The sequence below is a fragment of the Eschrichtius robustus genome, chromosome X, assembly GCF_028021215.1.
Source record: "Eschrichtius robustus isolate mEscRob2 chromosome X, mEscRob2.pri, whole genome shotgun sequence".
In the NCBI taxonomy this organism is placed as follows: Eukaryota; Metazoa; Chordata; class Mammalia; order Artiodactyla; family Eschrichtiidae; genus Eschrichtius; species Eschrichtius robustus.
Genome location: NC_090845.1, coordinates 48,553,743 through 48,566,680, shown reverse-complemented (window position 1 = coordinate 48,566,680; position 12,938 = coordinate 48,553,743). Strand labels below are relative to the sequence as shown.

At 52.1% G+C, this 12,938-nt stretch overlaps 1 protein-coding gene across 9 annotated transcripts in view; it reads left to right on the top strand.

The window, feature by feature from the left end:
• The window catches only part of KDM5C (lysine demethylase 5C), a 31,078-nt gene extending 22,159 nt beyond the window's left edge, over positions 1-8,919 (top strand). For 2 of the 9 annotated variants that reach the window (XM_068534167.1, XM_068534166.1), the window contains exons 15-26: positions 2,545-2,726; positions 2,816-2,940; positions 3,069-3,216; positions 3,840-3,945; positions 4,665-5,023; positions 5,639-5,777; positions 6,266-6,445; positions 6,607-6,744; positions 6,928-7,527; positions 7,807-7,876; positions 8,014-8,213; positions 8,322-8,919. In XM_068534167.1, coding sequence (XP_068390268.1) covers positions 2,545-2,726; positions 2,816-2,940; positions 3,069-3,216; positions 3,840-3,945; positions 4,665-5,023; positions 5,639-5,777; positions 6,266-6,445; positions 6,607-6,744; positions 6,928-7,527; positions 7,807-7,876; positions 8,014-8,213; positions 8,322-8,681 — 2,607 coding nt within the window. In that variant the 3' untranslated portion in view covers positions 8,682-8,919. Of the gene's footprint in view, positions 1-2,544; positions 2,727-2,815; positions 2,941-3,068; positions 3,217-3,839; positions 3,946-4,664; positions 5,024-5,638; positions 5,778-6,265; positions 6,446-6,606; positions 6,745-6,927; positions 7,528-7,803; positions 7,886-8,013; positions 8,214-8,321 lie in introns of all 9 variants that reach the window. The other 7 variants (XM_068534163.1, XM_068534161.1, XM_068534162.1 and 4 more) reach the window with 5 other exon arrangements.
• The last annotated feature ends 4,019 nt before the right edge of the window (positions 8,920-12,938 follow it).

The window sequence follows — 12,938 nt, the reverse complement described above, 5'->3', positions numbered from 1 at the left end:
TGTTGTACATTGGATCCCCCAAACTTATTTATCTTCTCACTGGAAGTTTGTATCCTTTGAGCAGCGTCTCCATATTTTCCCTACCTCCCTAGCCCTTGGCCACCACCATGCTACTGTTTCTTTCTTTCTTTTTTTCTTTCTGGCTGCATTGCAAGCCGGCTTGCAGGATCTGTTCCCTGACCAGGGATTGAACCCAGGCCTCGGCAGTGAAAGCCCGGAATCCTAACCACTAGGCCACCAGGGAACTCCCACTACTCTGTTTCTATGAGTTTGGCTTTTTTAGATTCCATATATAAGTGATATCCTATAATACTTGTCTTTTTTTGTCTGATTTGTTTGACTTAGTATAATGTCCTCAAGGTCCATCCATGTTGTCACAATGGCAGGATTTATGTCTTATGGCTGAATAATATTCCATTTATATGTGTATGTGTGTATACACACACAGACACCCCCCACATCTTTATCCATTCATCCACTAATGGACTCTTAGGTTATTTCCGTATTTTGGCTATTGTGAATAATGCTGCAGTCAACATGGGAGTGCAGATATCTCCTTGAGATCCTAGTTTCATTTCCTTTGGATAAATACCCAGAAGAGGGATTGCTGGATCATATGGTAGTTCTAGTTTTAATTTTTTGAGGAGCCTTCATACTGTTTTCCAAAGCGGCTGCACCAATTCGCATTCTCACCACAGTGCACAAAGGTTCCTTTGTCTCCACATTCTCTCCAACACTTGTTATCTCTTGTCTTTTTGATAATAAGCCATTCTGACAGGTGTGAGGTGATAGTTACGGTTTTGATTTGCATTCCCTGATGATTAATGATGTTGTACATCTTTTCATGTACCTATTGGCCATTTGTATGTCTTCTTTGGAAAAACATCTATTCAGGTCCTTTGCCCAATTTTTATTCGGGTTGTTTGGTTTTTTGCTGTTGAGTTGTATGATTCCTTTATATATTTTGGATATTAACCGTTTAGCAGATAGATGGTTTGCGGATATTTTCTCCCATTCCATGGGTTGCCTTTTCATTTTGTTGATAGTTTCTTTTGCTGTGCAGATGCTTTTTAGTTTGATGTAGTCCCACTTATTTATTTTTGCTTTTGTTGCTTGTGCTTTTTAGGTATCATGTACAAGAAATCATTGCTAAGACCAATGTCCAGGAGCATTTTCCCTATATTTCCTTCTAGGAGTTTTATGGTTTCAGGTCTTCTGTTTAAGTCTTTAATCCATTTCAAGTTAATTTTTGTGAGTGATATAAGATAAAGGTCCAGTTTCATTCTTCCCCATATGATTATCCAGTTTTCCCAGGACCAGTTATCAAAGAGACTATCCTTTCTCCATTGAGTATTCTTGGCTTCCTTGTCAAATATTAGTTAACTGTATATACGAGAGTTTATTTTTGGGCTTAATTCTGTTCCATTGGTCTGTTTTTATGCCATTACCATACTGTTTTGATTACTATAGCTTTGTAATATAGTTTGAAATCAGGAAACTTCATACCTCCAGCTTTGTTTTTCTTTCTCAAGATTACTTTGGCTCTTCAGGGCCTTTTGTAGTTCCACTATTCTAAGTGCTAAGATACTTTTCTAAGTCCTTAGTCACTTTACCTTTCTTAATCCTCATAACAACCCAATGAGGATAGTACTGTTGCCCCCATTTTACAAAGTAGGGAAACTGAAACACAGAGAGGTTTAAATAATTTACTCAATATCATTGCAGCTAGGCTTGTAATGTGCAGTGGACTCATCTTATGAGCAGGATTTGTAATGTGCAGAGCGCATTTGTGGCAGAGCAGGATTTGTAATGTACAATGGACTTATGCAGAAGTTAGGTTGGTATAGAAGACAAAAACGTTAGAATCAAAATTTCCCTCTAAAATCCCTAAAATTGCCCATAATGTATAGCATTATATTGTCTTTCAGTTACTCCAAGATAGCTGGCTTTTCCTCCATTTTTGGAAGGGATTGCTTTTTCTTCATCTAATCAACAGATAAAGTCATTGGCTTAGGTTTGGAGGCCATGTTTTTTTTGGGGGGGAAAAATTGTATCTTTAAACACTGAACACAAGCACGTAGAGTTTATTTCTCTAAGTTATAGATGTGTGTGCAGTGTGCTGATAAAGCAGCCAGCACAGTGCCTGGAACACAGTGGGCACTGAGTGCCTGGAAGCTAGCATTATTCCCCAGTACATGGCACTTCTCTTGGCCACTTCCACGTATTGCCATCTCTCTGGTGCCTTGGTCCACCACTTTCCTCACCTTCTCTCACCCCGAAGGTCCTTTCTGCTGACCTGAATCTTACCTGATTTTTCTCCCTCTCAGCCCACACTGATCTTAGCCTGCTTCATGTGATTCCCCCAGCTTTGAGAGTTTGGACTTCACAAAGGCAGTGTGCTCTGTGGAGTTTTGTCTCCCCCACAGCTCTTAGCACAGATTTGAGTCTAATGTGGGGCTCAGTGAGTCTACTGTGGGGCTCAGTGGTGGCTGAGTTAGGGGTTTCTGCAGCCCTCTTCTTGTTCTATATAATGAACACCCCCAGGGCATCACGGAAGCTGAGCGAGAGGCTTTTGAGCTGCTCCCAGATGATGAGCGCCAGTGCATCAAGTGCAAGACCACGTGCTTTCTATCAGCCCTAGCCTGCTATGACTGCCCAGACGGCCTTGTCTGCCTTTCCCACATCAATGACCTCTGCAAGTGCTCCAGTAGCCGGCAGTACCTGCGGTGAGCAGGGGGCCTACCTGGAGGAAGTGGGCTGAGGAGGGGGATGCAGAACTGGGCCAGATGTGCTCTTCCGTGACCTCTTCCTCCAGATATCGGTACACCTTGGATGAGCTCCCTGCCATGCTCCATAAGCTGAAGGTCCGGGCTGAGTCCTTTGACACCTGGGCCAACAAAGTGCGAGTGGCCCTGGAGGTGGAGGATGGGCGGAAGCGCAGTGAGTGATGGGGGGACGGAGGGACTCCACAGGCAAGTTCTATTCCCTTTTCTTCTGTACTCCCCCACCCCCTTCCTCTGCCTTTACTCAATACTGCCTACTCCTTGCTGCTCTCATTCTCTCTCCAGGCCTTGAAGAGCTGAGGGCACTAGAGTCTGAGGCCCGTGAGCGGAGATTTCCTAACAGTGAGCTGCTGCAGCGACTAAAGAACTGCCTGAGCGAGGCAGAGGCTTGCGTGTCCCGGGCTCTGGGGCTGGTCAGCGGCCAGGAAGCTGGGTATGGCAGCTTGAGGCGTTGGGCACAGGTGGCCTGCTGAGGAGCCAGCACCTAGGAGAAGGACTGTGGCGGGGGGAGGGGTGGACTCTGAGTACCATTAGGCAGATGACATCAGCAGGAAGCTGACAAGCACTGCAGTTGGAGGCGTTGGGGAGGGCAAGGAGGCCAGGCAACTAGAGTGGAGGGGAGCGCCTCAGTGCTAAGAAAACTAGGAATGTTTCTTTTTATCAGTACCTGAAGGTACTGATTTCAGACAGGCCGAGGGATTTTGTGGGCAGGGAGGTGTTGTGGGAGGTTTAGGGACAAGAAAAGGACACAGAAGCATAAACTGATCATAGAGTTCACAGTAGAAGATGGATTAAAATTGTCCAGCTTCTGTTACCATCAATTTCTGAGCTTCCCCCACCAAATATGTACTATATTCCTCTCTTCTAATTCTTTCCCCCCATCATATGAACTTGCATGTATCTTAAAACCCTCCCTCTAACCTGGGCATTTGTGGGGAACTGTGAAGTATGAGAGGTCAAGGTGGGCAGGGATGAGGAAAGGTGTTGGGCCTTAGCACAGAGATGGAGGGAGGGGACTGGGTTTGGACTTGAAACCCTACATGTGAAACTCCATAGCCCCTACAGGGTGGCTGGTCTGCAGATGACCCTGGCTGAGCTCCGGGCCTTTCTGGACCAGATGAACAACCTGCCTTGTGCCATGCACCAGATTGGGGATGTCAAGGTGAGGAAGGGTGGACTTGAAGTGCTGCTGAGGGATCGGGGGGGATTGGGGGACCTGAGCAGCAGGCCATTCTTGGCTTCTTTCAGAAGTTGCAAGTATTTGGGCAAGACAGGATGCACGTGTGAGAATAACGGGAGGTAGGAGGCAACAGGTTTTTAGCAAATTGCCTCTTAGAAATGGGATTTGAGGGACAGGTGACAAGGGTACAGGCACAGGATGCATAGTCAAGGGAAGGTTTCCTGGTGGAGGTGGAAGAGGAGAAAGGAAGTAACAAGGATGTTTGTGGGCCTGGAAAGCTGAGTCAAGTTCAGGAAGGTAGAGAAGTGGGATGGAGAGGGCAGTGGACACCAGTATGAGTGTAGAGCTTGTGAGAAGGCCAAGCATAGCAGAGCATTTTTAGGACAGAGGGTCTCCTGATGCTATACATCAAAATCCTCTGGGGACTTAAATAAAGCACAGGCTCCTGACCAACCCCTATTAAGAATCTCAAGGAGAGGACCCAGAGATCTGCATTTTAACAGATGCCACAGGGTATTCTATCGGGCAGTGAGTGTTGGGAACCACTGCTTAGGGCCTGGCAAAGGAAGAGAGCCCAGCCCGTGCTAGGCTCTCCTCGCAAATACTGGGGGGTAAGAAGGTAGGTAGGGCAGGGGTATGTGGCGGTGGGACTTCTGTGTGAGCCCTGCTGAGTTGTTTGTTCTTTATCTGTGTCCTGGTAGGGTATTCTGGAACAGGTGGAAGCCTACCAGGTTGAAGCCCGTGAGGCCCTGGCCTCATTGCCCTCCAGTCCGGGGCTCCTGCAGTCCCTGCTGGAGAGAGGGCGGCAGCTGGGGGTGGAGGTACCTGAGGCCCAGCAGCTCCAGCGGCAGGTGGAACAGGCGCGATGGCTGGATGAGATGAAACGCACACTGGCCCCCTCAGCCCGAAGGGGCACCCTGGCTGTCATGCGGGGACTGTTGGTCGCGGGTGCCAGTGTAGCCCCTAGCCCTGCTGTGGACAAGGCCCGAGCTGAACTGCAGGAGCTACTGACCATTGCTGAACGCTGGGAGGAGAAGGCCCATCTCTGCCTGGAGGCCAGGTGGGTCTAGCTTCTTCCCCTCCCTGCTCTACCGCAACCTTCAAAGTTTAGCAGAGAAGCTGAAGATGATTCCCATGGGTGGCCTCCGGCACCAGACTCCTGTGTTGGTGTATTGACTATCCTTGCCTTTTTTGTTTCCTATCTTTTTTTTTTTTTTTTAAACTCCATATTACACGTAGAGGCAGAGATAGTCTTACGGAGAAGCAGAGATGGACAGATACAGAGCTATATAGAGGACTAGCTCCACAGGCTGACGTGTGCACACACTCACAAGCACAAGTACCAAAAGGCAGATGGACAGGTGTCAGTAGAAAGACACCATGCATGGGACAATCTGACAAACTGCAGCACCAGGTTAATACTGCAGGTTGTGTGTGTAGGCACTGCCAACAGGCTGACAGACTGGTGGACAAGCAGAGGCATGGAGGTATGGCAGAAGTTGGGTGCGTGCAATCTGGAGCAAGCAGGGACTGACAGCCACGCGTAGGCGAAATACAAGCAAATAGGCCCAAGCGGCAGCCCCAGGGGCTCATACCGCTGTTATCTGGAAGTCAGGCTGGGCTTCTGGTCAGGCAGACCACCCCACACTGAGGCCTCTCTTTTCCCTACCTTTAGGCAGAAGCATCCACCAGCCACGCTTGAGGCCATAATTCATGAGGCAGAAAACATCCCTGTTCACCTGCCCAACATCCAGGCTCTCAAGGAGGCTCTTGCTAAGGCCCGGGCCTGGATTGCTGATGTGGACGAGATCCAAGTGAGGACCCTGTTGCCCTCCTCCCCCCGCTTCACCCGACACCTTCAGTCCAGCTGGGAGAGATGGCATACATTGCATTGTGCTGGGTTGAGTTGGGTTGGCTAGAGAGAGGAAGGGGTCACAGCACATCGTGAGGAGGCAAAACGTGCTTGGTGAGCAGTGTGAAGAAGGGTTGCAAGGCTGGCCTGAGGGAAGATAGGATGCTGGTTAGGATGAGAATGGTGGGGGGCAGGGAGGATAGAAGAGGCAAACCACAACAAAATAACTAGTCTGCTGGTCCTGGGGACTGACTGGATATCCAGAGGCTGAGCCAATGGATGTACGAGTTGTAAGAGAGAGCCAGGTGGGTGTGCCTGCCTTAGGATGATCCCTGTTTTTTCTGCCTCAAGACTGTGATTCCAGTCTGTCTTCCCAGCTCAGGGCCAGGCACAGAGTAGCATCTTAGATGTTGGCAAGTTGAACTGAGCTTTCTCTTGCCCCTGTCCCAGAATGGTGATCACTACCCCTGCCTGGATGACTTGGAGGGCCTGGTGGCTGTTGGCCGGGACCTACCTGTGGGGTTGGAGGAGCTGAGACAGCTAGAGCTGCAGGTACTGACGGCGCACTCCTGGAGAGAGAAGGCTTCCAAGACCTTTCTCAAGAAGAATTCTTGCTACACTCTGCTGGAGGTGAGTGAGGCCTAGGATCCTGACCCACAGCCTCTCCTGCCTCTGGCCCAGCTGTTGTGAGACAGCTCATATGAGTGGGGCTTCGGGGGTGCTGGGCAGGGGAGGGAGGGGGTGGGAGTGAGGGGAAGCCTGGACATTCCTCCTCTGTCTGCTTGCCTCAGGTGCTCTGCCCGTGTGCGGACGCCGGCTCAGACAGCACCAAGCGCAGCCGGTGGATGGAGAAGGAGCTGGGGTTGTACAAATCTGACACAGAGTTGCTGGGGCTGTCTGCGCAGGACCTCAGGGACCCAGGCTCTGTGGTAAGGAGCTTGGGCCCAGATGGGGAGAAGAGCCTGGTGACGATAGTGTCTGAGCCAGGTGGCCATGAGCAGACCACTTGCTCCCTGGGCCTCAGTTCTCCTGGTTTGGGAGTGGGGTATTCATGGTGCCAGAGAAGGAGGGTTGGGGTGCTGACCTCTCCTCCCCTGTCCTGGGCACGGCAGATCGTGGCCTTCAAGGAGGGGGAACAGAAGGAGAAGGAGGGAATTCTGCAGCTGCGTCGCACCAACTCCGCCAAGCCCAGTCCACTGGCATCATCGACCACAGCTTCCTCTGCATCCTCCATCTGTGTGTGTGGGCAGGTGCCATCCGGGGTGGGAGCTCTACAGTGTGACCTGTGTCAGGACTGGTTCCATGGGCGATGTGTGTCGGTACCCCGCCTCCTCAGTTCCCCAAGGCCCAGTCCCACCTCATCCCCACTGCTGGCCTGGTGGGAGTGGGACACCAAATTCTTGTGTCCGCTGTGCATGCGCTCACGGCGCCCACGCCTGGAGACCATCCTGGCACTGCTGGTAGCGCTGCAGAGACTGCCTGTGCGGCTGCCTGAGGGTGAGGCCCTGCAGTGCCTCACAGAGAGGGCCATCAGCTGGCAAGGCCGTGCCAGGCAGGCTCTGGCCTCTGAGGATGTGACTGCTCTGTTGGGACGGCTGGCCGAGCTTCGCCAGCGGCTGCAGGCTGAACCCAGGCCCGAGGAGCCCCCTACCTACCCTTCAGCCCCTGCCTCTGACCCTCTCAGAGAAGGCAGTGGCAAGGATATGCCTAAGGTGAGCTGCACAGCCCAGCTCTTTCGCCCTCAAATTCCTGTCTCCTAGCCCTTGCCCTTACTTAGGCTCCAGCCCTGTCCCTGCTCTCTGACTTTTGGTCTCCTTTGGCCTGGCCTCCCTGCCCCGTTCTGCCTCCTCTCCAGATCCCTGCAATGCTCCATGCCGGCAGCCTGTGTCTGTCCTCCTCCCGGAGGTGGAGGGTCCCAAGTCTGAGGTTGTGGGGGAGCAATCGGGCCTGGTTCTTCAGTTACCGCTACCTGTCCTTGCTCTCTTCGGCAGGTGCAGGGGTTGCTGGAGAATGGAGACAGCATGACCAGTCCTGAGAAGGTAGCCCCGGGGGAGGGCTCAGGTAAGAGAGGTAGGTTTAGGTGTGGGTAGGCTGTTTATTGGATCTCACCAGAGTGCCCGACGTGGTCCTCGTCTCTGTCGTGGTGGGGGTACGACCGGGAGCAGCCTCTAACCCAGCTTGTCCCCGCAACCCCTCAGACCTGGAGCTGCTGTCCTCGCTGTTGCCACAGTTGACTGGCCCTGTGTTGGAGCTGCCTGAGGCAACCCGGGCCCCCCTGGAGGAGCTCATGTTGGAGGGGGATCTGCTTGAGGTGACCCTGGATGAGAACCACAGCATCTGGCAGCTGCTGCAGGCTGGGCAGCCTCCAAACCTGGAGCGGATCCGCACACTTCTGGAGGTGAGGAGAGGAGGGATCATGGGCAGGGGTGGGAGGTCAGGCCAAGCAGGCAGGGAGCCCAGGCCTGACCACTGTCCCGCACCTCTTTTTGCCCGTTGGTGATCACAGCTGGAGAAGGCAGAGCGCCATGGGAGCCGAGCACGGGGCCGGGCGCTGGAGAGGCGGCGGCGGCGGAAGGTGGATCGGGGTGGGGAGGGCGATGACCCAGCCCGAGAGGAGCTAGAGCCAAAGAGGGTACGGAGCTCAGGGCCAGAGGCCGAGGAGGCCCAGGAGGAGGAGGAGCTGGAGGAGGAGACTGGGGGTGAGGGCCCACCCCTGCCCACCACTGACAGCCCCGGCACCCAGGAGAACCAGAATGGCTTGGAGCCGGCGCTAGGGGCCAGTTCAGGCTCCTCGGCCCCTTTCTCCACTTTGACTCCCCGGCTGCACGTGCCCTGTCCGCAGCAGCCGCCTCAGCAACAATTGTGACAGTGGCTGAGCCTAGCACAGACCCCAACAGAGACCCCTTGGCCTCAAGGATCCTCTTTCTGACCATCAGGCCTGCTTCTTGGGAGGTGGGCAAGTAGGGGGGATGGCCACCCCCCCACCCCAGCCCATCCCCGAGTCCCTTGACTTTTATATTCTGACTCCAAGGTATTGTTCAGACCTCAGCTCCTGGGGGCCGGCCCCTGGAGTCCCCCTCCCTGGTAGCCTCTAACCAGCATTCCCAGACACCTGAGGCAGATAGACAGATGGGCAGGTGGGCAGGGGGGTGGCTGGGGCTGGGCCGGCACCATTCCAGAGACACGGCCAGTGCATATGCAAACTGGGGGAATCTCCTCTCCCTTCTCTCCCCAGTTGTGGCCCTCGCCAGGCCATGCTACACTAACCTCACCTCCCCCTCTCACTCTTTCTCCTCCTTCCCCCCTTCTCCTGCCTCCCTCCTCCCTCCTGCCTTTGCCTCCTTCTCCTCCCTTCCCCTGACTGTTCCACCCAGGAGGAGGAAACTTCACATAGCTGTGCTCACAGTTTTTTATTTTAAGTGAGTTTGGTTGGGGAGCAGAGCAGGGCTCCCTGTGATCTGAAGAAAGCTTTTGGTGCTTGTCCTCACTACCACCTTGATCTTCCCTCCATGTCCTGCCCTGTCTCCTTTCCTCCTCCTGGGTTCATGTTGTAATAAAAGAAGATTGTTGGTGTGTAATTAATTTGTTCAAAAGAAAAAAAAAGCAAAACAAGAAACTTGGTTCCAACTGAAGCCTATTTTAATTTTATTTTATTATTTTCCTCTTGTTAGAAATAAAACCCTTAGCAACATTTTTTGGAAACATGTTTCTGAAGTGCATTTCTCTTTGGTGGGGGAGAACAGTGTCTCCATTACCTGTCAGTGGAGGAGCTGCAGTGCTGGTGGGAGCATGAGGGCTGAAGCCAGGGAGCTCTGGGTTCTGAAACTGAGTTCTACCAGGTTCTCCTTAACCATGGGCAAGACATCCCAAGTCTCCTCCCACTCTACCCCTGAGCCAGTTTTCCCCATCTCCCAACAGATAGGCCCTGGCACCTCTCACTAAACTCCTGCCGCAGCCTCCTCCAACTTTATGCCTTCCAGTCTATCCTCTTCAAGCCTCCAGAGGGGTTTTTTGTTTTCTTTCTCGGCTTGATTGAGGTATAATTTATACACCGTAAAATTTACCTGTTTTAAATGTACAATTCAGTGATTCAGAGGGATGTTTCTATCCTGCTTAAAACCACCCATGATGCTTCACTGCCCTTAAAATACATACACACACACACACACACACACACAACACGCACACACAGCTGACCCTTAACGGGTTTGAACTATGCAGGTCCACTTAAACGCAGATTCCTTCCAATAAATATATACTACTGTACTATCCTCGATGGGTCAAATCCGAGGATGACATGGAGGACGGGCTTTAAAGTTATTTGCAGATCTTCGACGGCACAGGGGGTCGGTGCCCCTAACACCACTACCACCACTCCCCCACCCCACATGTAATCTCATTCTGGAATGCTTTCCTGTCGGACCCGTATGCTGGGTCTTCCAGGGACCCTTCCCTGGTTTTTCTCTACCGTAAAGGGTTCTTCCTGCCTCTGAATGAGGGCTAAAGCTAGGTGTACGGTAATTTACAGCCCCCGAGTTCACTTTTTAAAAGCAGCTTTATTGTAATACAATTTACATACTACACAGCTCACTCCCTAAAAGTATACAATTCAGTGGCTTTGAGTATATTCTGGTTGTGTAATCACTGCAAAACATTTTAGAACATTTTCGTCATTCCAAAAGGAAACTCCACACTCCTTAAGCATCACCCCTCTCCCCTGGTCCCCCACTCCTAGGCTACCACCTAATCTATATGGATTTGCCTGTTTTGGACATTTTATGTAAATGGAGTCATACAATATGTGATCCTTTGTGACTGTGCTCTTTCACTTAGCATAATGGTTTCAAGGCGAGTTCACTTTTAAATACAGATTTTTTTTCCCCCCTCCTGGGACCCAAAGTCTTTAAAATGAGGGTGACTAGGGTCTCTAAAATCAGAGACCATTACCAGAATTTATGTGTTTTTCTGGGGGTTTGCGTGCATCTGTTTTACTGGCAAGAAGACATTGCATCAGATTCACAAAGGGATCCTCGTCCCTCCAAAGGCTAAGAACCACTCTGTAGTCAATGTTGTGTGTTCAGAGTCTGCTCGTGATAGGATACAGAAGAGGAAGCAAAAGCACTGATGCCCTGCTAAGCCTGCCCACCAGCTTCCCGTCATGCCGGGCTCTGCAAGGGCTTTCCTTTCTCTCAAGGTGCTGCACAGAGGGCTTAAAGGCTAATAGCCAGGCCCTGATGCCTAGCCCAGGAGCCCCAGTACACTGCCACTCTGCCCTTTCTCATCTGAATGCTCAGTGGGTTCAGTTTGCTCCTCTTCTTCCCCTTCTCAAGGTTTCCAGTTAATGGGAGCCTAGTGGTGAGTGAGAAAGCTCACCCACTTCTAGCAGCTTTGATTGCTGGGGCCTTTGATGGGCTTTGATTTGATTTCTGGCTCAGCCCTGCCTCCTTCGGTCGTCCGGCCAGGAGCCACTGGGCTGTGCAAGTAAGGGGAGGCAGGGGCCAGTGGATACCCCTGTCCACGGGGAAAGGCTGGTCTTTTGTTTGCCCACCTGTATGGAATTGAGCATGAAAAGAAGGTTGGAGACCACCTCAGAGGAGACTGGGATATGAGAGCTAGGACAGGGACAGGAAGGGGTTCAGTCTCAGCGCTGCATTACCACTGCCACCCCGAGGCAGTCCCCAGAAGACGTGGCCTGACAGGAGAGGAAGAGGGTGCCTACGACCTACAGCAGCTCCCAGGCTCGAGAACTAGGCCCAGGCTAAGGTCCTCCAGAGTTAAGGGGCTCACTGGTCTCCAGACAGCCTTTCCCATCTTCGCACCGTCCTGCCCCATCTCTCACAGTGATGTGCATCCCAGGAGCTCTGCAGGAGTGGTGCTGGCCGCCATCCTGTAAGACCCAGATCAAATGTGACATCTTCCAGAGAGCCTGCTCTGGGTGCAGATCTGTCCCCCTTCCCCAGACACTCACCTAGAAAGGGAGGAGTGACTGCCTTGGGAGGGCCCGGATGAGTGGGAGATGGGGAGAAAGAGGATTGGGGGAGCACAGTATCTTCACCTCAAGTCATTTCCTACTGTAGAGACACTGCCTTGCTGCTGCATTCTCCCAGAGGCTGCCATATCCCTCAGAATGGCTCCTGAGTCTGCAGGTGACACGGGGATGGGAAGACACATCACTTCCTCTAAGGATCTGCCCCAACCCCTTCCCCCTCCCTAGTGCCCCCACTGTGCCTTAGGTGGTGCCTGAAACACTCTCCCACCCCCAAGTTCCCGTACTGGGAGTTCCTAGAGGGAAGGCAAGGCCCCGGCCTGAGTCCTCTGCCCCCACTTCCAGTCAGGGGCCTGCAGTCTGGGCTCAGAAGGAGGGAGACAGAAACAGCAGTTGGAGTCTCACTCTGTTCCCTTTGCAGTGCATAAAGCTCATTGGTAAGGGCGCTAGCTACCCCGCAGGAGTGGGGCCTGGGGTCTGAGGTCCATGGTCACTGGGGCCCTGAAGGGGTAGATACTGACCATGCTTCCCAGAAGCCCTGAAATTGTAATGATGGGAGAAAAGGCATTGGGAGACAGATGGATTCCCTGCCCCTGGGGCACGCACATTCCAGGAAAAGGAAGGGAAAAGCCTCTTGTGAACTCCTTTCTGGGTGCCAAGCTCCACGTGAGATGTTTCACAAAGTCCTTGTCATGTAACACAGGAAACAGACTCCACGAAGAACACGTCTAGCTCAGGCAATATCAGCCTGGCAGAGCTGGGATTCCCGTTAAATCTCTGTCAACCTACAGCCTGTGCTGCATGAGCGAAGGGGTCCAAAGTAATCAGTCGTCTGCCCCCAGGAAATAATTCATAGCAGGGGTTCAGTGTTGCTCTCTGCTATTGGCAGATGGGACCTCAGCAGTGCTATAGCCAGATTGGCCTTGGTAGGTAGAAGTCCATATGCTGAACTTGTACATAACCTCCATGCCTGCCTGTATTAGTTATGTATTACTGCATAACAAATTACTTCAAAACAATGGCTTAAAACAACGACATTTATCTCACAGTTCCTGTAGGTCAGGAATCTGGGTACATCTTAGCTGGGTTTCTGTTTCAGGCTCTCTCACAGGCTGCAATCAAGATGTCAGCTGGGGC